Source organism: Grampus griseus, assembly GCF_964374135.1.
Source record: "Grampus griseus genome assembly, chromosome: 19".
In the NCBI taxonomy this organism is placed as follows: Eukaryota; Metazoa; Chordata; class Mammalia; order Artiodactyla; family Delphinidae; genus Grampus; species Grampus griseus.
The window spans coordinates 9746488-9771115 of record NC_139013.1 but is presented as its reverse complement, the minus strand read 5'-3'; the positions used below and the strand labels follow the sequence as shown (position 1 = coordinate 9771115).

The 24628-nt window shown below is 53.5% G+C and overlaps 1 protein-coding gene across 2 annotated transcripts; it reads right to left on the bottom strand.

The window, feature by feature from the left end:
• Positions 1-41: 41 nt before the first annotated feature.
• ERCC2 (ERCC excision repair 2, TFIIH core complex helicase subunit) lies at positions 42-18284 on the bottom strand. Of its 2 annotated transcripts, XM_082677485.1 has the most exons (23): positions 18273-18284; positions 17849-18013; positions 16777-16854; positions 16639-16701; positions 16369-16482; positions 11387-11503; positions 11182-11298; positions 10714-10837; positions 10520-10616; positions 10301-10434; positions 10048-10216; positions 7565-7683; positions 5302-5371; positions 5142-5211; positions 4949-5050; positions 3738-3801; positions 3098-3219; positions 1609-1701; positions 1437-1509; positions 1142-1212; positions 893-1036; positions 618-761; positions 42-171 (listed from the first exon to the last, which is right to left on the bottom strand). In XM_082677485.1, exons 2-23 carry the CDS (start codon positions 17879-17881, stop codon positions 79-81), a joined length of 2211 nt encoding a protein of 736 aa, XP_082533611.1. In that variant the 5' UTR covers positions 17882-18013; positions 18273-18284; the 3' UTR covers positions 42-78. The 2 variants fall into 2 exon arrangements, 1 of the variants encoding a protein (XP_082533611.1); XR_014298215.1 differs by lacking the exons at positions 42-171; positions 618-761; positions 893-1036; ... (1 more) ...; positions 1437-1509; positions 18273-18284 and having other exon boundaries at positions 1690-1701; positions 4935-5050; positions 17849-18007.
• Positions 18285-24628: the final 6344 nt, after the last annotated feature.

Sequence of the window (24628 nt, the reverse complement as noted above, 5' to 3'; positions counted from 1 at the left end):
TGGGACCCAGGGCCAGGTAAGGCTCACGAGGCGCGGCCAACTCCTTTTATGGCCCCGCCCCCGCCCCGCCCCACCCCGCTACAGCTGCTGAGCGATCTGCTCTATCCTCCGCAGCGTCTCCTCCGACTCCAGCTGCTCCAGGCTGAGCAGGGACAGGCCCAGCTGATCCTCCTGGTGGGGGGCAGGGGGGGTGTCAGCTGCTGCACTTCCTAACACAGGGGTCCACAACTCAGTAGGGACAGGTGGCCCGCCCGGGGGGTGGGGGTGGGGCTACAGGACAGGATGCTTGAATTTCAAAACACCTGTATAACCCAGGGCATCCCGTCCCTGTAACCAGAAGATGGGCCGAGGGAGGGAGGGGGCAGCCAGAGAGCTGTGTCCAAGCTAGAGAAGGACTGGCTTTCCAGAGGCCCACGGCCAGCTCGGGGCTCCCACTGGAGACACACGCTCTGGCTGTAGCCCTCGACCCTCCCTGCAGTTCCAGTTCCCAGGCCTGGCGCCGGTGCACACAAACCCCTCTCTGTCGGTGGCAGGGAGCAGGGAGCAGGCTGGGCTTGGGGCTGGGGAGAAAGCCAAGGGCCCTTCCTGAAAGAGGAGCTTAGGCGCCGCGGGCTCACCCGGTGGAATGGCTGTGCCATCTGCCTCAGGAAGTACTTGGCGACCTGGACTCCCTCGTCAACGGTCAGGTTGAGGTTGGCGTCGGTGAGGTGCTCCTGGATCCAGCGGGGCAGTTTGCCCCGCTTGTCGGCCCGGGCAAAGCGCTGTGAGTGGGAGAGGGAGGATGTCAGGACCCTGGCAGGGGGAAACGACTGGGGGAACCACCTGGTTGGCGGGGCCCCGGAACGCGCAACTGGGGGAACCGCCTGGTTGGCGGGCGCCCCGGAATGCGCACCTTGTCGGCAAAGACCATGAGGCCGTAGTCAGTCTTGCCCCTGATGGCCCGACCCACGCACTGGGCCGCGTGGCGCATGGCATCGAAGGTCAGAAAGTCATTCTCTCGAATCTGGAACTGGTCCCGAAGGTATTCCAGCCGCGCCTGTGGGTGCAGAGATGGCGGGGGCAACGTCCCTTCCTCACACAAGTCCTAAGGAGAGGGCCCGACAGAGGCCTTCACGTCCTACCGCCCCCAGGCGCTGCTCACCTTGAGAATGCGGCTCTGGGTGTAGACGTAGGGCACCCCGAACATGATGACGGCCCGGCCGTAGTGGTGCACTGCGGGACACAGGAGGGGGAGTGAGAGGGCTGAGCTCGCGGGGCCCGGGAGCTCGTGCTGTTTGAGTGACTGCACCCCAAGGGCCCTGCAGAGCACCCAGGGATGGAAGGAAGGGGAGGCCCCCGTGCGTGCCCAGGCTATGGGCCGCCGGTCCCCTGGGGGAGCAGAAATGGCCAGACATCCACGCAGGCGCTCGGGGGAGGGGAGAGCCTAGTCCACTCACCAAAGTCAATTCCCTCAGACACTTTGCCTCGGGCCACCGAGAGCAGGATGGCCCCACGGCCATTCTCGCAGGCCTGGGGAGGGGAGGCCAGGACACGAGATGCGTCACCTCGGAGCTGCCTCCTCTGGCCCCTCTCCACCCTGGGCTTTCCTCTTCCCCCGGTAATACCCACCTCCTGGTACTTCTCCAGGGCAACACTGGTCTCAGCCCCATCTTGGGTCTCAATAAAGAGCAGCTTGTTCCTTTGGATGTTCTCGAGGATGCCCTTAGGGAAAGACACCAGGGAGGTCAGGGTGTGGGCTGGCAGAGGATTAAAGGACAGGGGAGTCCTGGTTAAACTCAACTCTGTCAGATTCCCGTGCAACAGACCACTTCTCTCCCCAGGCCTCAGCTTGACCACTGGAGACTTGGGGAGGGTGGTGGTACTGTCACTTCCTTGGAAAACCCTGTGACCCGGGGAGGGGACCAATCCTCATCCTTTGGATGAATGGAACAGGCATGTGGCTCAAGATGGCCCATCGGGATGCAGGTGATAGGTGGAGAGGCCAGGCAGAGCCAATCAGAGGCTGACGTGAGATTTCATATTTGACACTGAAATAGATGTGTGGTACGAATAAAGGACAGATACACAGATGGACCAGTGAGACAAAACAGAGGGTCCAGAAACACCCCCCCACACACAGACGGTCACTTGTGCCACTCAGTGCGGGGAGCTCTTTTCAGTAAGTGGGGCTGGAGCAATTAGATTTCCATATGGGAAAAAAATGAATCTTGACCCCTGCCTTACATCATACACAAAGGTAAATCTGAGGTACCTCACAGCCCTTAGATGTGAAAGCTACAACTACAAAGCTTCTAGAAGGAAACACAGGAGCCCATCTTCGGGACCCTGGGGTCGGCAAAGGCTTCTTAAATAAGACACGAAAGGCACACAGGATGTGGCGCTCAGGTGGCTGACAGCCGCCTTTCCCACTGTGTGGAAAGATCCTGACGACAAGACCAAGGTCTTGGTTGTGCGTGAATGAGGTTCCCACACATTGCCTGGTGCTAACATTAGACAAGTTCACTCGTCTCAGCCCAAAGAAGCGCCCTAACTTCCCCGAGAGCTGGGCCCGTGGTGCATTCAGAATCAGAAAGGACACGGTGCCCCTGCCCCATCCACATGCTGTTGGGTTGCCAGTGCCCAGCCGTGGTGAGCTCCATTTCTCCATGACCTCACCCACACGCTCCCCAGAAGGGGCTCCTGCAGGTTCTTTGCCCCGAGCCTGTATCCAGCCTTAATTCTCCAGAACCTTCCTCTAGAGGCGCAGCACCCAGCTAGAGTCACACCTGCTACCCAGTGTCTCGACACCAAGCTGGAGAGGCTGTCAGGAAGTAACCCCAAAAACCCATAAGGTGGGAATGTGGTCACCTCTCCTGAGGGCCACACCTCTGAGGAAGGGGCCCAGCGAGGCTGCTCATGTCTTAGTTCTTACCCTGGATATTGGGAGAAGAGGGAACGCTATTTATTCTTTAAACTGTCCATCTGTGTTTTACACGCTGTCCTATCACCTATGATACATGTCACCATTTAAAACACAAGAGCAATGAAGCCAACACACAGGGGAACAGAGCCAAGAGCTGAGACAGGGGCCTTCTGTGGAGTGAGTAGCTGGGCGTACCTGCTCGTACCAGGAGGCCACGGTGCTCTCCATGTACTGGTAGCTGGTAAAGAAGGCCACGATGCCATCGGGCACCACAGCGGACATCTCCAGCAGGAGGTTTCCGTAGTTCCGGATCACCGCTGTGAGGGGTCAGAGGTTGGACTCTGGCCTGGCCTGGTTCCACCTCCCCACTCCCTATCAGAGCGTTCCTGTCTAATGGCTTGTCTTGAATTTGGGTTCCTAAAAACCCCACTGAGGCCTCTGTAGGACTGTTCAAACACATTCTGCTTTTCCTTGGGAGGACGGCACCCCCAAACCCCTGAAGATAGGCGTGGCCATGGGACTTGCCACGGCCGAATCAGAAAGGGCCACACGTCACTTCCAGGTGAGAACCTTTACGAGGCAGTTCACAGTTCACCACGATCCCTCCCTCACAGCTCAGCACCACAGTCATGTGTCCAGTGGTGGAAGCTCCCAGCACGAGACATGGGGCAGGCCCCCACCAACCCACGATGGCACGGACTGTGGGCGAGAAGTACCTCTGCCTGAAGCCACTTCGATGTGGGGGTATTTGTTACTGCATCACGACCCAGCCCGCGCTGACTGCTCCACCTCCCCTCCTGGGACCCATACAAACCATCCCCTGTGGGTGCCATACCGATATCTTCCCGGGTCTCAAACTTGGAGCTGATGGCCACCTGGTCATTGCCACGGCCAATGATCTGGAAAGAGCAAGAGAGGTCACGATAAGGGAAACAGCCGCAACCGCTCCACAGTGTGAGCGCAGGCAGCCTGCTAGCGCTGTTCTAAGCTTTTTACAGACACAGGGCCATTGAATGAACCCTCAGCTACGCTGTTATCTGCATGGCGCAGATGAGTAACCTAAGGCTCACAAAAGGCGTGTCGTGTCGCCCGCCCAAGGTCACAGCAGGGACTGAGCTGAACCGAAGTCTGCCCATGTGTCTCAGCAGCAAGTACCCTCTTAGCCCGTGCCGGCCTCCAGCCAGTTGGTTCAGGAAGTTGCCTCTCACCCCCAGCTCGACAGCCACTGTGCAACGCCGCCAGCAACCTCACAGAAGCACGACGCGGTACATGGCCCATGGTCAGCACCAGTCCACAACCCCGAAGGGCAATTCAGAAGCGAAAACGCTCTGGAAACTCCAGATGTTTAAGTTTGGCACGAACTCCTACAGCAGCAAAACCTGCCCGGAGCCTATTCAGAGTCCTGACATATCTCCCTTAGTTAGACTCTTCAAAACGTTTGCTGAAATATGACTCTCACTGGAGGGACTTGCCCAGACCCCACTGGCAGTGTTTCCAGTCTGGAAAATTCTCAATTCTAAAACACATCTGGGGAATTCCCTAGTGGTCCAGTAGTTAGGACTCCATGCTTTCACTACTGAGAGCCCGGGTTCAATCCCCGATCAGGGAACTAAGAGCCCACAAGCTGTGTGGCGCAGCAAAACAAAAAACAACAAACAAACAAAAAACACATCCGGCCCAGGGACTTCAAATATGAAACTGAGGGCCCATGTTACGATGTTCATTTTACAAAGAAGGGGACCAAGGCAGAGTGGAAAGGTCACTTAGCAAGGTCACAGCCAGACGATGAACCGGGCAAGGCCTGGGCCACAAAGGCCTTTCACACCTGCTATCTCACTCAATCCCCTCAACTACCCTGGGAGATCACAGAGGGGGTGTTCCCATTTCACACATGAGAAAGCTAAGGCTTGGGGCATCGAACTCAAGCCCAGGTCTGTCTGAATCCAGAATCCCACAGCTACCTGAGAAGTGGCAGGGAGCAGAGGGAGGAAAGGCAGCCCTCATTCCCACCTCCCCTCCCCCATCACCTCACCCTCTCCCACGCACCATGGGGCAGAGGCAGACCCGAGCCAATGTCATGGTGAAGGTTGCCATGGTGACGGGGTGGAAGTCCAGGATCTTGGGGTAGATGTCCAGCGGGGACAGCGTCTGTACCAGGGACAGCAGGAGGGATCTTAGCAGGACTGGGCAGGAATCAGGAGGCCCCCCGTGGAGGTCTGGGGGCCAAAAGGGCCCTCACCCCAGATGTGATGATGACGGACTGGAAGCGCTCAAACACAGGTTTGATGGCCAGCGAGGCGTCCATGCAGCTGTGAGGAGAAGACAAGGGTGGTGAGTGCCAGCCTGGGGGGCCCAGGCCCCTGTGGTCCATTCACACCCCCTCTGGGGTCAGGTCTCACCTGAAGTGCAGGATGGGGTTGGCGATGGTTGGGGTCCTGTCGTCAAAGGGCTCAATGATGATGGTGAAACCTACAGGGGGCCGGTGAGATTCCCTGGGCGCCAGTCATGACCATGCCCACTAGGCCACCCCCCACCTCTGCCCCCCACTTTCTCCCTCCACCCCAGTCCTCCTCCCCCCACCTTCCTCAGTGAATGGGACCAGCCACCAGCAGCCCAAACCTAAAACCCAAGCATCTGAGTCCAAAATATACCCCAACCCGCCCACTTCTCCCCAGGGCCGGCACCTGTGCAAACGTTCAGAGGACCCTGAGCCAAGAGTACCAAAGGCTCACCCCTCACTCTCCCGGGGCTGCAGGGGCCCACCCCCCAACTCAAGCCAAAGTCTCGAACCTTCTCCTACCACCTGTCTGTCTAAGCCATCAGGAGGCTGGTCAGCTCTGCCTCCAAAGTCTAGCTGCCCACTTCCTCCACCCCCGGCCCAGTGCAGCCGCCATCACCTCCCGCCTAGACCACTGCAGTCGCCTCCTCACTGGGCTCCCCGCTCCCACCCCTGCTCCCTTCACAGCAGCCAGAGGGACTCTGTGAAATCCTGAGTCAGTTCACAACTTGCCCCTTCTCAGAACCCCCCCACTCCTCCCAGGGTCCAGAATTGTCTGTGGGATCCTGCCGCGATGACCCCATTTCCTCCTTGCTCACGGGCCTCCTGCCTCACTTTCAAAACCACCAGGCTCATTCCACCCCAGGGCCTTTGCACTTGCCCCACTGCCTGGCAAGCTTCCCAAGGCAGCTGGCTCCATTTGGTTATTCGGAACTCAGCTCAAACGTCAGCTCCTCAGAAAAGCCACGCCAGCCATGTAGGTGTTCTCCAACACGGCGACATGTTTGTTTCTCACGAAAACTATCACTTTCTGGAATCATCTTCCTTACCTGTGTCTGCATCTCGGCTCCCTGTCTTCCCAGCTAGCACATAAGTTCTGGGAGGTCAGGAATGAGGTCTTTCTTGGTTCCTGCCACTTCCCCAGTGCTGGGCCTGGCCCATTTGTTGAACCAATAAATGAATGAATGAATCCACGTATTCTATTTCACTTAGTAAAAACTTTTTTTTTTTAGTAAAAATTTTTTTAAAAATCAAGTCCTCTGTGCCTAGCCCTGTGCTGAGGATGCAGCAGTGACTGAGACAGCCCTGGTCCTGCCCTCTCAGGACTCACAGTCCAGTGATGGGGACACAGACCTGTCCCCACAGAGTGACCACTCTTGAGTGGGCAAGGCTGGGACAGGAAGCCTAGAGGAGGGGCCTGGCCCAGCCTGGGAGTCAGAAGGGGCTTTCTGGAGGAGGCGGCGGCATTTCTCCCGAGCCGAGAACTGAAGGATGAGGGGGAGACAGCTGGAGGCTGAGGAACGTGGGGAAGGACGTTCCAAATAAAGAATGTCAGGTGCTGGGAGACGGCGAAGTGGGGAACAGAGGAGAAAGACAGACCGAGAGGCAAAACGGGGTGGACGGAGGGATGGGCGCAGAAGGAAGCTTCTGGTGAGACTTGCTGCCTATCGGCCCTGGGGTGGGGGGAGACGGACTCACTATCCTCCTGCCAAGGCCACACCAGGCCGCAGGACATCAGGCAGGCCTGACCTAGTTTCCTAGATAGAGGAGTAATCCCCGGGGATCAGACCGAGCCCTTGGCCAGCTTAAAGCTGAGGAAGCGGAGGGAACGCTCCCCTCTCCCCTGGAAATCCGAGCATCCTCCTCGACTCCTCTGCCCCCGGCCCCGCACGACCAGCCACCAGGTCCCGGCCGCTTCAGCTCCCACATCTCTCTCCAGCCCCTCCTTTTCTCTCCTCCCACACTGGCCCAGCCTCTGCTAGAAGAAACATTCTAAAGCACAAATCTGACCCTGCCTCTCCCTTGCTCAGAACCTGCCATGGCTCCCCAGTGCCACTGGGAGCAGCATGACCAACCCCTGACCCCACCGCCCGGTGTGAGCGAGCAGACCCCCCACAGAACTTCTCCGGCCTCACCTCATGCCTCTGCCCACCCCCATCCTTCTCCACTCTGCAGCCAGAGGGAACCTTTGGACACGCAAATCTGAGCGCGAGGCCTGCTCACTCGAGAGCGCTTCGTGGCTCCCCGCTGCCCTCAAAATAAAGCCCAAACTCCCGAGCCCCACCCTGCGAGGTCCCGCCAGTCCGAGTCCCAGGGGCAACCCTCCAGGCGCTGCCAGATCCCGATTCCGGGCCCCCGGCAGAGGCAGGAAGAGGTGAGCTCACCCTTGGCGTAGGTGCTGACGAGCGTGGCGAAGTTAGCCAGGAGGGTGAGAGGGGAGAAGTCGGCGAGATCCGCGATCTCCAAGGTGTGCAGGAGCGAGCGGAGGCGCTCGGCGCAGAACCTGGCGGGGTGGCGGGATGGGCTGAGGGAAGGCAGCGGGCCCCAGAGTCCCCTCCTCGCCCTCAGAGGACGTGGTCACGCACCGCCTCCCCCGCCGCCTGGCAGTCCCGTGAGGGCAGGGCCTGGGTCTGTGTCAGTCACCTCTGTGTCCCCACCTTGTACAAGTGCATGTCCCACGGGGTCACAGCCACACGAGGGCACACACGGAGTAATAATCACACGGCCCACAGAGTCGCAGTCATGTCACATGAGATCACACTCTCACATGCAGGTACTCGGTCAGAAGGGGTGACCCAGCGTCCCACAGCCACAGCGTGAATCCCGCATGGCCACACCGTCATATACTCATGCCCAGAACCTCTCGCAGTCTCAGTCACACCCACCACCCTCGGTGACACTCACAGCGTCAGAGTCCCACAGGCTCACAGAGGACAATCTCACACACCCTCACAGAGCCGTACACGCAAGGCCACCCAGCTGGAGGCTCTCACCCCTCGGGGACAGGCGGTGGGGCAGGAGAACCTGGCTTTGGAGCCAGGCAGACGGTCAAGTTTAAAACCGGCCTCCTGAACCTCCTTTCTTCAAGTCTGTCTTCTCTTCCCCCAAGCTCGATCAGGTGCCCCCTCTGTGTTCCCTCAGCCCCCAGGACTCCCCCATCCCAGCCCTGGGTTGGCCCTATCTGGGACGGGTCTGTCTCCCTAACTGAACTGTGAGCCCCAGGAGGGCAGGGCCAGGGCTGTCTCAGTCATCACTGCGTCCCCATCACAGAGCAGGCACTCAGAACATGTATCATGTGGCTAACTAAGATTCCCTCTGTCCTCAAAAGTCTCTCAGGTGTGAGAGAAAGTTGAAGCCACACCGAGGGCTCCCCACCCCCTCAGAGGCAGAGCAGCCAGGAGCTCTGGAGCCCTACAGGCCGGGCTTCGAGTCACAACTGCCATATGCAGTGCTGTGTGGCCCTGGACGATGGCTTCTCCTCTGCGGGACACAGCGTCCTCATCTGCAGCACGAGGCAAGGACACTGTATTGACAGTATTTTTTTTTTTTTTTTTTGGCCACGTGGCATGTGGGATCTTAGTTCCCCAACCAGGGATCAAACCTGTGCCCCCTGCAGTGGAAGGGCAGCATCTTAACCACTGCACTGGACCGCGAGGGAAGGAGGACACTGTACTGAGATTCCATGGGATGTGGACCATAAAGCACTTAGCTCATCATCAGTGCTCTAGACCGGGTAGGTTCCTGGCATCGCTGCCCTGTCATTTAACCACCACAGGAGGGACTTCCCTGGTGGTGCAGTGGTTAAGAATCCGCCTGCCAACGTAGGGGACACGGGTTCGAACCCTGGGCCAGGAAGATCCCACGTGCTGCAGAGCAACTAAGCCCGTGTGCCACAACTACTGAGCCTGTGCTCTAGAGCCCGCGAGCCACAACTACTGAGCCCGCGTGCCACAACTACTGAAGCCCGTGGGCCTAGAGCCCATGCTCCGCAACAAGAGAAGCCACCGCAATGAGAAGCCTGCACACCGCAACAAAGAGTAGCCTCCGCTCACCACAACTAGAGAAAGCCCAGGTGCAGCAACGAAGACCCAATGCAGCCAAAAATAAATAAGATAAAATAAATAAATGAATTAAGAAGGAAAAAAAAGAGAGAAGCCAGTGTCATGAGAAGCCCGTGCACCGCAACGAAGAGTAGCCCCCACTCCTCCGCAAAGGAGGAGACTAAGGTTCAGAGAAGACCAATGACTTACGCAAAACAGCAAAGGAAAAGCACAGGAAACTCCATCCCCACTCCCAGGTCCATTCGCTGCCTGCCCTGTGACGGGGAGACTGACCCTGCCCCCCAGATCGCACTGAGGGGCTGCTCCGGCCCACAGGCTGGGGGCCGGGGTCGCGGCGGGGACGATGAGAGGCACTGATGGGAGGAGACAGGGGTCTGGGGGCAGGGCCCCATTTTCTCCCGGCTCCCACTCTGCTGAGCCTCATCAGGAGCCCCTCCCCAGGGCCGCTCCCTCCCCTTCCCCTGGGGCCTGGGGCAGGAACACCTCTGACCTCTAGCAAGGGCCCAGGGGCCTCGCCACCCGTCAGCTCCTCCACCCTGCCCGCCCCCTGTACACAGCCCCTCCATCAAACTCTCCTCAGGTAAATTCTCTGATCGAGCCATGTGCCGCCTGCCCCACCAGGGCCCCAGGACCAGCTCGCAGACCTGCCCGCTCTGCCCCACGAGTGTCATACATGCGCCCCCCACTCTTCCCTTACTCCTGATACTGGTGACACGGTGAGCCCAGGCCACAGGCTGGGAGGACAAGGCTCAGCGAGCGCCAGGGCCGGCCTCGACGCCCCCCACCCCCAGCCGCGGAGGCCGCACCTGAGGGGCTTGCGCTGGATGCACACGCGCTGGGCCAGGCCACTCAGGAAGGCGGGCGGGCTCTCCTGCGCCACGTGCTGCACGCGCAGCCGCCACTTGATGTACTCCAGCAGCCGCCGCAGGAAGCCCAAGAAGTGCTCGGCCGTGCGGATGGAGCCCGGCACCGCCTCTGCGGGGAGAGGGGCTCAGCCAGGCGCCGCTGGGGGTCCAAGCAGCAGGGGTGCGGGGGGCGCGGGGGCAGGCCGCGGCTCACCCTTCAGCACCTCGTCGGGCAGCACGGGGTTGGCCAGGTGGGCGTCGGTCTCCCGGGCGGTGCTGGCCTCCCGCAGCCCCTCCACCAGGCGCCGGTACTCGTCCCGCAGACGCTGCTCGTCCGTCTCCTTGATCCTGCGGGGAGACCAGGTGTGGGCAGAGCTGGGGACACTTGGGGGGCAGGTCAGGCGCCAGGGCCTACCGGCTGCAGCATCCCCACCTGAGCACCGTCTTCTGCAGGGTCTCCAGGTTGCCCTGGCACCGATCCAGGGTCCGGCGGGTGAGGTTGACACTCATGGAGTCGATGCAGACATTGTCTGGAGGAGAGCGGGCAGCGGGCCAGGCTCAGGCAGGTGGACGCAGCAGCAGCCTGAGGGGCTGGCATCGCCTCCCTGCCCTGGCCCCCTCCCTCACCAATGTTGTGGGCCTCGTCGAAGACGACGACGGCCTTGCGGGCCAGCTCCTTGGACACCAGGTCGGCAATCTTGGGGTCCAGGAGGTAGTGGTAGCTGTAGACCACCACGTTGGCGTGCAGGATCTGGGGGCCGAGGCGGGCAAGGTCAGCCCGGGCCGTCTGCCAGCACCCAGCCCTGGGGCCCTGCCACCGCCGTCCACACCACGATGCCACACCACTGCCCCACAGGCCCACAGAGGCGAGGCGAGGCAAGAGACACAGGCAGATGGACAGACAGACACAGACAGGCACGCAGAGACGAGGCAAGACAGACACAGGCAAGGCACAAATGCATATACGCAAACGGATACACTGACAAACAGATATAGGCACAGACCAATAGGGAGATCTAGGCAGATAGACAGATAGGCAGGCAGCCTGTAACCCTCACACACGCCCCTCTGCCCGACCCCTGCTGGCCTCCTCACTGAGTATCGGGCAAGGAAGTATGGGCACCAGCCCTGGCGCCGCCCCATGGCCTTCAGGTCGTCCAGGTTGTAGATGCCAGCAGGGAGGGGCACCTGGCGCCCATGGACATCAAATTCCTATGGGTGAGAGGGTACCTGGGGTTCAGGGAGGTTGGCCGTTGCTAGCGGTCCCACCCTCTGTCTCTCACCGCTGCCCCGCAGGCACCTCGTAGAAGCGGCAGTGGGGCAGGCTGGGGTCCCGCTGGTACTGTGCCCTTATGTAGGAGGCCGTGAGGCTGTGGCATTTTCCGTCGACGTCCTTCCCAAAGCGCAGGGGCGTCACCTGAGGGGCCAGGGAGCATCTTAGCACCGAGAAAGGCTGAGAGGCCCAACCACTCCTTGAATCCGGGGCTCAACGCCTAACGCATAGGCGGGATAGGAGGCCGTCCTATTCCAACCGGGGTGAGACTTGGGCATTTGTGGAAAACTCGAACCTCAATCTGCTTTGTTATTAAACAGTTAAGACACCGAGAACTTACTGCAGGGATGCAAGAGTGGGACAGCTGTTAGGCTCTCATTCTTCTCAAAATGTTAACCTCTACATAATGCCAATTACATCTCCAGTTTTCAAACTGTGAAGGCTTGAAGACTCTTCAGCACGTAGGTGAAGGATAACTGCTGTATCTTTTCTTCGTTGGCCGTGCCACACGGCATGTGGGATCTTAATTCTCCAACTAGGGATCGACCTGCACCCCCTGCGTTGGAAGCATGGAGGCTTAACCACTGGACCGCCAGGGAAGTCCTGCTTTACCTTTATTTATTTATTTATTTATTTATTTTTCTGCTTTATCTTTTAAAATGCTAAAACAGCCAGAACTTTGGCAAGGTCCAAGAATCAGAGGAGGCTCTGATCGCAGTTTGAGAACCTGCCTTACCTCTGCCCTGCTCCGAGCCCTCTGAGGCTCCACTGGTGGCACCGTCACAGCCCAGGGCTCCCTGTCCTCAGAACAGAACCTTTCCCTCACCAGAGGGAAGGCTCCGAGGCTGCGACCCCTCCCTCTCCCTTTCCATCAGTTGCCAAGGCTTTTTGTTTTAAAGTCTTTACTGAATTTGTTACAATATTGCTTCTCTTTTATGTTTTTTGGTCTTTTGTCTGCCAGGCATGTGGGATCTTAGCTCCCCGACCAAAGGCGAAGTCTCAACCACTGGACCACCAAGGAAGTCCCTAGTTGCCAAGGCTTATACTACTTCTTTCTCTTTCTTAAATGCCTTTACATTTTATCTTTTTTTAATTAGGTAATATAAATACGTCGTATGGGACTTCCCTGGTGTCCAGTGGGTAAGACTCCCTGCTCCCAATGCAGGGAGCCCGGGGTTCTAATCCGGGTCAGGGAACTAGATCCCGCATGCCACACTAAGAGTTTGCATGCCACAACTAAGGAGCCGGCAAGCCCCAACTAAGAGTCCACATACCTCAACTGAGAAGCCCACATGCCGCAACTAAGATTCCGCACGCCGCAACTAGTAAGTCCTCATGCTACAACTAAGAGTTCACATGCCTCAACTAAGAAGTTGGCATGCCGCGACTAAAGACCCCACATGCTGCAACGAAGATTCCACATGCTGCAACTAAGACCTGGCGCAGCCAAAAATAAACAAATAAACAATAAATACCCCCAAAAAAATCACACAAAAAAACAAATACATTGGGGCTTCCCTGGTGGCGCAGTTGTTGAGAGTCCACCTGCCGATGCAGGGGACGCGGGTTCGTGCCCCAGTCCGGGAAGATCCCGCGTGCCGTGGAGCGGCTGGGCCCGTGAGTCATGGCCGCTGGGCCTGTGCGTCCGGAGCCTGTGCTCCGCAACGGGAGAGACCACAAGAGTGAGAGGCCCGCGTATGGCAAAAACAAAAAAACAAAAAAACAAATACATTGGGCTTTCCCTGGTGGCGGAGTGGTTAAGAATCCGCCTGTCAATGCAGGGGACACAGGTTCAAGCCCTGGTCCGGGAAGATCCCACATGCTGCGGAGCAACTAGGCCCGTGTACCACAACTACTGAGGCTGCGCTCTAGAGCCCATGAGCCACAACTACTGAAGCTCACACATCTAGAGCCCGTGCTCCACAACAAGAAGCCACGGCAATGAGAAGCGTGCGCACTGCAACAAAGAGTAGCGCCCGCTCACCGCAACTAGAGAAAGCCTGCGCCCAGCAACAAACACCCAACTCAGCCAAAAATAAATAAGAAAAATGGGCTCCCCTGGTGGCACAGTGGTTGAGAGTCCGCCTGCCGATGAAGGGGACACGGGTTCGTGCCCCGGTCTGGGAAGATCCCACATGCCACGGAGCGGCTGGGCCCCTGAGCCATGGCCGCTGAGCCTGCGTGTCCGGAGCCTGTGCTCCGCAACACGAGAGGCCACAACAGTGAGAGGCCCGCGTACAGAAGAAAAAAAAAAAGAAAAACATTGTACAAGGTACACAATGTTAAGTGTCATGTATGCTCCCACAGAAAAGTATTTTAAAACTATGAAAACTTTATCTAGGATTGAAGCAGAGACCCAATGGCAAATCTATTTTGAAGAACTAAATTCAATCCAAATGAAAACTACAGCTATGCTTTTAAATCCTTCCAAGGCAGCAGGCATGTGGAGGGACAAAACCAAGATGGAATTATCTGTCGCAATCTTTAGCATTATCCAGGTCACTCTATATCTCTGGAGACAACTGAGATACCATCCTGACATACAGCAGAATACTACTTATACACTTACCACATTTCCAGAAAATCTAATCCAGTTAATTAATTCTCAACTTCTCACTTTCCTAAGGGGGACAGAACCACCACCTGAGCGTGTTCTGGGCACACGCATACATCCATTTGCTACATGGTTCCTCTTCATTTATGCCTCTAAACTAAAAGTCATAATTTAAACTTTTGTTTAAAAGAAAGCATCTTGAAATTTTGCTCTAGAGTCTGTGGAAGCTTTCGTATCTCCCAATCCTCCTTGCTATCGGATAACAAAGGCTGAATAGAGTTATGTTCCTTAATTCCACGTAGCGACAGCAGGATAGCACGAAGTCGGCTGTCCAGAAAGAAAGAGCCAGGGATACTTTTGCACTACAGCATCACCAAGAATGGGAAAGATTCCCATCCATGGGTTTCAACACAGTGCTGGGGTGCCACTGCTCTTTAGTCATCATCCACTATCTATATTATTTCTCATACATTCTTACAAATAACATTACATAATATATATTCTGGGACTTCCCTGGTGGCACAGTGGTTAAGACTCCACACTCCCAATGCAGGGGGCCCGGGTTCGATCCCAGGTCAGGGAACTGGATCCCACATGCATACCTCAGCTGACAGTTCACATGCCACAACTAAGGAGCCCATGAGCCACAACTGGGGAGCCCTTGTGCCACATCTAAAGAGCTGGTGAGCCACAAGTAAGGAACCCACATGCCACAACCAAGACCTGGCACAATCAAATAAATAAATAACGTAACAACAACAAAAAATATATATATATAAATAAAAAATACATTCCTGGAATATACTATACCGCACTAAAGAATTACCACACTAGGGGCTTCCCTGGTGGCGCAGTGGTTGAGAGTCCGCCTGCCGATGCAGGGGACACGGTTTGTGCCCCGGACTGGGGGGATCCCACATGCCGCAGAGCGGCTGGGCCCGTGAGCCACGGCTGCTGGGCCTGCGTGTCCGGAGCCTGTGCTCTGCAACGGGAGAGGCCACAACAGTGAAAGGCCCACGTACCGCAGAAAAAAGAAAAAAAAAAAGAATTACCACACTAAAGCACTTAAAACCATGCCTGGAGCTCAGTGACCCCAATGGTTTTGTAACTTAACGATAACAACTATTTTTCTATGTATCATATATTAATATTTATTAATATCACTATAATTTCTAATATTCTTTTTTTTTTTTTGGCTGTGCTGTGTGGCTTGTAGGATCTTAGTTCCCTGACCAGGAATCGAACCCGTGTCCCCTTCAGTGGACGCACAGAATCCTAACCACTGGACCGCCAGGGAATTCCCCATAATTCCTAAAATTCTTTTAGCTCTTCATACGTGTGAAGGGCTATACATGCATTATCTTGCCAAATCTTTTTTTTATTATTGAAATATAATTGATATATAACATTATAGATCAGTTTCAGGTATACAACATGATTCGATACTTGTATATGTAGGGAAACGACCACCACCATAAGTCTAGTTAACATCCATCACCATACATAGTTACAATCTGTTTTCTTGTGATAAGAACTTTTAAGATCTACTCTTTTAGAAACTTTCAAATATACAATACAGTATATGACTTACAGTCACCATGCTGTACAGCTGTCCCTCAATATCCAAGGGGGACTTGGTTCCAGGTCCACCCCGTGGATAACAAAATTAACAGATGCTCGAGTCCCTTATATAAAGTGGCGTAGCACAGTTGGCCCTCCCTATCCGCAGGTTCTGCATCCACAGATACAAAGGGTCAACTGTACGTTATGTGACTTATTTATCTTATAACTAGAAGTCTGTACTTTCTGACCCCTTCACCCATTTCGCCCAACCCCACCCCCTTGCCCAATCTTATCAACAACTGTATGAAGCAGGTGATTAATTATCCCCATTTTACAGAAAAGAGGACTGAGGTCCCGAGAGCAGAAACCACCTATGCAAGAGTATATGGCTAGTACATTTCAGAATCAGGAAACCAGACCTGCCAGCCTCCAGGAGCTGCCCTTTTTTTTTTTTTTTTTTTTGCAGTACGTGGGCCTCTCACTGTTGTGGCCTCCCCCGCCACGGAGCACAGGCTCTGGACGCGCAGGCTCAGCAGCCATGGCTCATGGGCCTAGCCGCTCCGCGGCATGTGGGATACTCCCAGACCGGGGCACAAACCCGTGTCCCCTGCATCGGCAGGCGGACTCCCAACCACTGCGCCACCAGGGAAGCCCCAAGGAGCTGCCTTTTTAACTTCTCTCAGGCTGGGGAAAGTGGGAAGGCTCCCCAGCGGAGGTGTGCCTGGGCCATGACTGATGAGTCGGCATTTGATGAGTGAGAAGAGAATTCTGTGCATGGCACCTGCACATCTCCCTGAGACGTCTGGTCTGGGTGGGGATCTAGGACTCCTGGCTGGATGGCAGAGTTTCCTCTATCCTGAGGCTTAGGGCGAGGGGAGGAATGGGCACTCACCTCGGGATGAATACACAGGTTCTTTCGGGAGCTCAGAGCCAGCCCCAAAAACGACAGCTTCTCACCCTCCTGTTTCTCATAGAAGTTGAGTAACTTTCGAAGTTCTTCAATCACCTGTTCCAGTTGATAAGGAAGGGGGGACTTGGCCTCATTGAAAGCCCCAGCCCCTTCCCCAGCTTCCCACAGGCCCCCAAAGCTTTGATGGCAACCGCCAGGGGGACCGCTGGGTTAGGGGACAGTGAGGGGCACTGGGATTGGTCCCAGGCTCACCTTCTCAATCTCAGGCACAGTCCTCGAACAGTAGATGAGTTTAGTCACCTCCAATGGATATGCCTGCCGACGACAATGGCTTCAGCCTCGGCCCCTGTCCAGCCTCCTCCCCCTCCACGGGCCCAGTGGGTCACTTACCCGCTGGTACGCCATGATCAGGGCCAACAGGGACACTGTCTTCCCAGTGCCTGAGGGCATCTCCAGGACTCCATGACCCTGCATGATTCGGGCAGGAGGAACAAGACACAGGCTCTCAGAACTTCAGGGACACAGACTCTGGGAAACCACCCCCGCCGCGAAATGCCACCATTGGAATAACAGGACAACAGAGCAGTTAAAAGTCTGGGCCCTAGGGGCAGTGGATTTGAACCCCACTTCTGCCACTTTTGTTGAGTGGTCTTAGGCAAGACCGCTCAACCCCTCTGGGGCCTCAGGATCCTCATCTCTAAAAATGGGCCTAATCTCTTCTTCACAGCATGGCTATGAGGATTAGTGAGAAACTGGGGGTTAAATACTTAGGACAGTGTCTGATATGTAGGGAATCTTTTTTGTTTTAATTTGGCAAGCACCTCCACAGCACTTACTCTGTGCCTGGAACTATTACTAAGTGTCTTACGTCAGGGTTTCTCAACCTCGACTCTCTTGACATTTTGCGGCCGGGTAATATTTGATCGTGAGGGCGCTGTCCTGTGCACTGTACAATGTTTAGCAGCATCTGTGGCCTCTACCTACTAGATGCCAGTAGCACCACCACTCCACTAGTACCAACAATGAGGAATGTCTCCAGACATTGCCGAATGTCCTCTGGGGGTCAAAATGGTCCCCAGTTGAGAACCTGCGCCTTACTTAGTGAATTAACCCCTAGAGCCCTCATATTCAGCTGAGGTAGGTCCTATTACTATGCCCATTTTACAAAGGTGAAAACTGTGGAACTGGGAGAGTAAGTGATTTACCCAAGGACACACAGCTGTGGGTAGTCCATTCCAAAGTCTCTATCTTCCTAAGCCAGCCACTGAGCAGCTGAGCGTTTGAAAAGTGTCAGCTGCTTCTATTATTAACTATTATTATTTGAGATAACAGAAAGTTTGGCAGCGCTGGCTTCCCAAGGACCTCAGATTTCTAAACTCCAGACGTCCTGCAATCTCAGTCTTAGACGCACGTGCGGCAGCCCCCGCCGGCAGATGGGCAGCAGGGGGGCCGGCCCACCCACCTTAGCATCCAGCGTGCGTTTCAGCTCCAGCATGTAGGAGAACTGCTCCGGGTAGATGTAGTCGTATGGGAAGTAGACCAGCAGCCCGTCCACGTTGAGCCTGGCGGCGGGGGCTGCCGGGTCAGTCCCCCGTCCCCTCAGCCCCTCTCCAGACTCCACATTCCCCTGCCGTCGAACCGAGAGGGGTTACCGGCCCGCTGCCCCCCCCCCCGGATATCCCCCAGGTCTCCAGAAGTCTCCGGGTCCCTTCTGCATCTCGTCTCTGACCAACCCCGTTCCCGCCCCGCGGGTCCCCGCGGCTATCCCTACCCCTCCCCTTCAGCCTCCCCTCGCCCCGCCGGGACCCGAGGCCTGCCCACTGGCCCCTGCGTCTTCCAGACCCCCACGCCCGCTCGCGAGCCGTGAACCCAGGACCCGCTCTCACTTCATGGCGCCGGTCGCGGCTTGAAGCGGCGTCTGCCCGCCTCCCTCATGAATATTCAGTAGAGGCAGGATCCGCAGGACGTCCCCGAGGTGCTGCTCCACCTTCGTCACGACTCCATTGGCTGATCCCGCCCGTCACTCCACTGCGGCGAAGTCAATCTGGATAGTGCGCGTGCGCACGGCAATGCGAGGGCGGGCTCCGGGAGAGGCAGTGCCGGAGGCATCGCTGAGGATCGCCGAGTACCAAGAACAAAACATGGACGGAAGAGGACCGAGAGAATCGATCCCATTCACTGGGTCTCGGTCTACCGGCATCTGTCCAGATCATCTGAGCAGCGAATACATACTCAGTTTCATTCTATTATATTCTTGGTTTTAAGATGTCCTCCTTTCCCCCACACTTTAACAAAGTAACCAGGGCTGGAATGGGGGAACCCAGACAAGGTTCCTGACCCAGCCTGGGGGATCAGAGAGGGCTTCCCGGAGGAGTCATCTCTGAGAACTAAGGTGAGGAGTAGGGATGAGGCAGGGTAAGGTGGAGCAGACGACACTGCAGGCAAAAAGGAAAGTGGAAAGCAGGGAACTAAGGAGCAAGATGGGGCTGGAATGTGGCTTAAGGAGCACAAACTTCTCTGAAGTGGAAGACATCACCATGATTTATACCCAACTATCTGAAGTCACGTGTGTTTGCTCTTCCCAATTTGTTCTCCTCGTACATGGTACTGCAAGGAGCATCTCTGTGGTGTCTCTTAAGGCTCAAGGTCATGTCAGCAACCTCACTAACTGGCTCAACACCTGCCCCTACCACCACCACCATCATGAGTTCTACTAGCTCCCTAGGACTTATTCTCAGAGCCTTTGCCTAACTTTGGAAGTATATTCTCATTCGTATGACTGTGATAAATGTCATTTGTTGATGTAAGGGTCATCATTGCCACTTTAGAGGCGAGGAAACTGAGTCTCAGAGAAAAACTTGCCCAAAGGCTTTACAGCTAGGCCAGGTGCTGCCTCCCAGCCCACCTTCATCCCTGCCCTGCCCACTCTGGGTCGTCACTCTCTGGGGATGTTTCTGTCTCCCCCACTGGACTGCGAGCCTCAGGAGGGTAGGGCTGAGACTGTCTTGGTCACCACTGTGTGTGCCTTTTGCCACCCAGTACAGGACATGCACAGAGCAGGGGCTCAGTGAATATATGCTCAAGTTCCTTACAGTCTGCCCTCCGCATCCACGAATTCAGAACCCGCAGATACAGAAGACGAACCGTACTAGGCCATTTTGTATGACAGGCTTCAGTATTCACAGATTTTTGGTATCCGTGGGGGTCTGGAACCAATCTCCCCCGCTTATACCAAGGGACGACTGTATTTTCAATCCGCTGTTGGTTGAGCGGAACCCATGGATGGTGAGGAATTAGTGTATTGCATTCCTTAGGATACATCACTACAACAAGCCCACAGTCAGGGGGAGGGGCTACTGAAGGGCATGAATACCTGAGCAGGGGTGATTGACAGCAGCCAATTAGAATGACTGCCTCCTGCCTCCTCCTGGCCTTTGTAGTCACTATTCTCTGTGTCTGAAAGGCTCTTCTCTCAGATCTCTGCATGGCTTCTTTCCTCACCTCCCTCAAGCCTTCCTAGAGTCTTCCTCAAGAATCCTTTCCTCAGCGAGGCCTTCCCTGACCACCCTGTTTAAATTGCAATTGCAATACACCCTGGATAGGCTGAATAATGGTCCCCAAAGATCTCCAGGCCCTGGAACCTATGAATGTTCATAGGTTACATGTGTCAACCAAAAACAAAACAAAACAAAACACAGAAGGCTGCAAACAAGAGTTTATATGGGGTCTTAAGAACTGCAATTCAGGCTGTACACCTGAAACTAACACAACATTGTAAATCAACTATACTCTGATAAAAATTTAAAGAAAAAAAAAGAAGAATTGCAATTCAGGAGACAGATTCGGGTAAAACTGAAGGAGTGTTCTGGGGAAGAGAAAGCATCAGGGGCTTATAAAACAAAAGCTACAAGGTTGTTAAAGTTGTCTGGTGAGAATCGTGATTGGTTCTGACACAAGCCAGGGAATACTTGTCCTTAAGGAATCAAGAGTTATTTTAGGGTAAGGGTCCCACAAGTAGATAGGCTGTCATGAGTTATTTTAGGGTAAGGGTCCGATAAGTATCTTGCATTTTTGGCAGATGTTCTTTCTTTATTTTTTTTAATTTTATAAATTTATTTATTTATTTATTTTTGGCAGCATGGGTCTCCGTTGTTGAGCGCAGGCTTTCTCCAGTTGCAGAGAGCAGGTGCATGGGCTTCTCATTGCGGTGGCTTCTCCTGTGGCGGAGCACGGGCTCTAGGCGTGCAGGCTTCAGTAGTTGTGGCTTGAGGGCTCTAGAGCTCAGGCTCAGTAGTTGTGGCACACGGACTTAGTTGCTCTGCGGCATGTGAGATTTTCCTGGACCAGGTCTCGAACCCGTGTTCCCTGCGTTGGCAGGCGGATTCTTAACCACTGTGCCACCAGGGAAGTCCCTGGGCAGCTGTTCTTGATGCCTATGTTAAGACAATAAGTGATCAAAAGGTCAGATTCCATCCAGGCTGGGATGTGCGTAAGTCACACTTCGTCGATGGCCTCCCAGCTCCATTTTAGAGAGTTCTCTTGGCGATACTGACTCCATTTTTATTTTCCTTCCGCATATGGCAAAAGAGAATTTGCAGGTGCGATGGTTAAGGATCTTGAGAGATATCAAGGTGCGTCCTGAATGTAATCACGTGTCCTCATAATAGGGAGATTTGACAGCAGGACAGAAACAGAGGCAAAGCTACACTGAAGCAGGATGTCTCGCTGTGGGCTTTGAAGTTGGAGGAAGAGGGCCGAGCCAAGGAATGTCAAGAATGCAGCTCTAGAAGCTGCAAAAGACAAGGAAATTGATTCTTCTCTACAGCCTCTGGAGGGAGTGCAGCCCTGCCAGCACCTTGGTTTCAGCCCAGTGAAACTAACCTCAGACTTCTGATTTTACGAATTGTAAGAAAATAAATGTGTGTTGTTTTAAGCCACTGAGTTTGGGGTCATTTGTGACGGTAGCCAGAGGAAATGAATGAATACACTTCCAATCAGGCGCAATATATCCACTTCTGCTTTAGTTTTTTCCATAGCAGCGATCAGCATCTGACAGAATATAGTTCTTGCTTATCATTTTGTTTATTGTCTGTCTCTTCCACTAGAATGTCGGCTCTACAAAACCAGGGGCATTTTATCACCGGTTATTAGGGACAATTTCAAATGGATACAAAAGTTGAGAGAATAGTCTAACGAAGCCTCAGCTACATGAAGCTTTATCAATCTTCAACTCAGGGCTGATCTTGTTTCATCTACACCCCAACCACTTCCCCTCCCACCAGTTGATTATTTTGAAGCAAATCCAAGACATCATATCATTTCATCCATCAGTATTTCAGAATGTAGCTCTAAAAGTAAAGACTCTTTGTAAAAACATAACCATAATATCATAGCACATCTCAAAAAAAGGAATAATAATTGCTTAATATAATCAAAGTTCCAGATACTATTTGAATTTGAGAGCAGGGACTTCTGTCTGCTTGGTTTTTTTTTTTTTTTTTTTTTTTTTTTTTTTTTTTGCGGTACGCGGGCCTCTCACCGCTGTGGCCTCTCCCGTTGCGGAGCACAGGCTCCAGACGCGCAGGCTCAGCGGCCATGGCTCACGGGTCCAGCCGCTCCGCGGCATGTGGGATCTTCCCGGACCGGGGCACGAACCCGTGTCCCCTGCATCGGCAGGCGGACTCTCAACAACTGCGCCACCAGGGAAGCCCTGCTTGGGTTTTTTTTTGTTGTTTGTTTGTTTTGTTTTTAAATTTTATTTATTTATTTGGCTGCATTGGGTCTTTGCTGCGCCCGAGCTTTCTCTAGTTGCGGCGAGCAGGAGCTACTCTTCGTTGCGGTGCGCGGGCTTCTCATTGCGGTGGCTTCTCTTGTTGTGCAGAATGGGCTCTAGGTGTGTGGGCTTCAGTAGTTGTGGCTCACGGGCTCCAGAGTGCAGGCTCAGTAGTTGTGGCGCACGGGTTTAGTTGCTCCGCAGCATGTGGGATCTTTCCAGACTAGGGATCGAATCCATGTCCCCTGCATTGGCAGGTGGATTCTTAACCACTGCGCCACCAGGGAAGTCCTGTCTCCTTGTTTACTTGTTCTCCTTTGCTACCTTATGTGGCAAAAAGGACTTTGCAAATGTGACTAAGTTAAAGATTCTGAGATGGGGAGATTATCCTGGATTATCTGGATGGGTCCAGTGTAGCCATAGTGAAAGAGGGAGCCAGGAGGGCCAGGAGTCAAGAGATAAAGCTGTGACAATGGAAGTATGAGATGGAACTGATGCAAGAGCTGGCTTTGAAGACAGAAGGGGGCCATGAACCAAGGAATACAGCCAGCTTCTAGAAACTAGAAACGGCAAGGCAAGGGCTTCTTTCCCATAGTCTCCAGAAAGGAACTCAGCCCTGCTGACACCTGGATTTTAGTTCAGTGAGACCCATTTCAGATGTCTGACCTCCAGATGGTAAGATAATAAATTTGTATTGTTTAAGCCTCCAAGTTTGTGACAATTTGTTACAAGCAGCGAAAGGAAGCTAGTGCAGATTTTGGTACTGGAAGTGAGGTGCTGCTGTAACAAATACCTAAAAATGTGGAAGTGGATTTGGAATTGGACAATGGGCAGAGGCTGGAACAATGTTGAAAAGATGATGGGAAAAGCCTAGATAGCCTTGCAGACCATTTGTAGAAATATGAGTGTTAGCAATTCTGCTGGTGAGGACTCAGAAGGAACTCAGAGGAGTAAGGTAGAGTAAATCTCTATAATCTTAGGGAACACTAAATCATCATAAACAGACTGTTGGTAGAAATATAGGCAACCTCTAGAAACTGGAAATGGCAAGGAAACAGATTCCCCCCAGTAGAACATGGCCCTGACAACACCTTGAGTTTAGCCCACTGAGACCTGTTTCAGACTTCGGACCCCCAGAATTAAAAGACAATAAATTTGTGTTATTTAACCTACTAAGTTTGTGATAATTTGTTATAGCAGTAATGGGAAACGAACCTATCTCTGTTATGCAAAAGAGAGATCAGACTAGTGTAAACACATACAAAATAAAGAAGCCCAGAAGAAACAAAGATTACACAGGAAAAAAAAGTAAGCTACAAAACAAACACAAAAACACCTGTAACTAAAATACTATAAAAAATACCTAGCAAGATAATAGATGATATCACATTTATAAAATAGGAACTGGAGGCTATGAAAAATGAATAATTAAATAATAAGAAAGAGTCCTTTGGAATTCAAAATAATAGATGAAACATAAATTTTCTTTTTTTTTTTTTTTTCCTTCTTTTTGTGGTACGTGGGCCTCTTACTGTTGTGGCCTCTCCCGTTGCGGAGCACAGGCTCCGGACGCGCAGGCTCAGCGGCCATGGCTCACGGGCCCAGCCGCTCTGCGGCATGTGCGATCTTCCCGGACCAGGGCACAAACCCGCGTCGCCTGCATCGGCAGGCGGTCTCTCAACCACTGCGCCACCAGGGAAGCCCCGATGAAACATAAATTTTAATAAAAGGATTAGAAGATAGAGTCAAGGAAATTTCCTAGAAAGGGGAAAATTAACAGAGATGGAAAATAGTGGTGAAAAGATAAGAACACTGAAAGCTCAAACCAGAAGATTCAACATCCAAATTATAAAAATTCCAGAAAAAGAGGGCAAGAAAACAAAGAAACCAACACACACACACACAAAGAAACCAACACAAAAATATACAAGAAAATTTCCCAGAACCAAAGGCTATGAGTCTCCAGATTGAAAGGACAGACTTAGGGTCAGAATGATTAATGAATAAAAGCTACAGTGAGGCACATCCTCATGAAATTTCAGAACCAGAGAAAGTGAGAAGATCCCAAAAGCTTCCAGAATAAAGCAAGTCAAATACAAGTTCAAAGCAGAGGGAGAATGAAAACAAATCTGAGGGGAGAAAAAAACAAACAAACAGGTTTCCTTTGTTATCCAAACTTGCATTCCGACTTAGGAAGAAAATAGATTTGAGTGACAAGGGATACATAAATTTCCAACCTAGAATTTTATACCCAGCCAAACTATAATAAAGTTGGAGGATAAAATGAAGATCTATTAAGCCATGCAAGAACTCAAAAATCTTTACCTCTTCCTCTCCCTTTTAAGGGAACGACTGGAGCATGTGCTCCAGCAAAATGAAGAGTCAACAAAGAAAGATAGACATGGAATCGAGGAAACAATATCCAACACAGGGAAGTCCAGGATAGCTTAGTGTAGGCCTAGAAAGCAT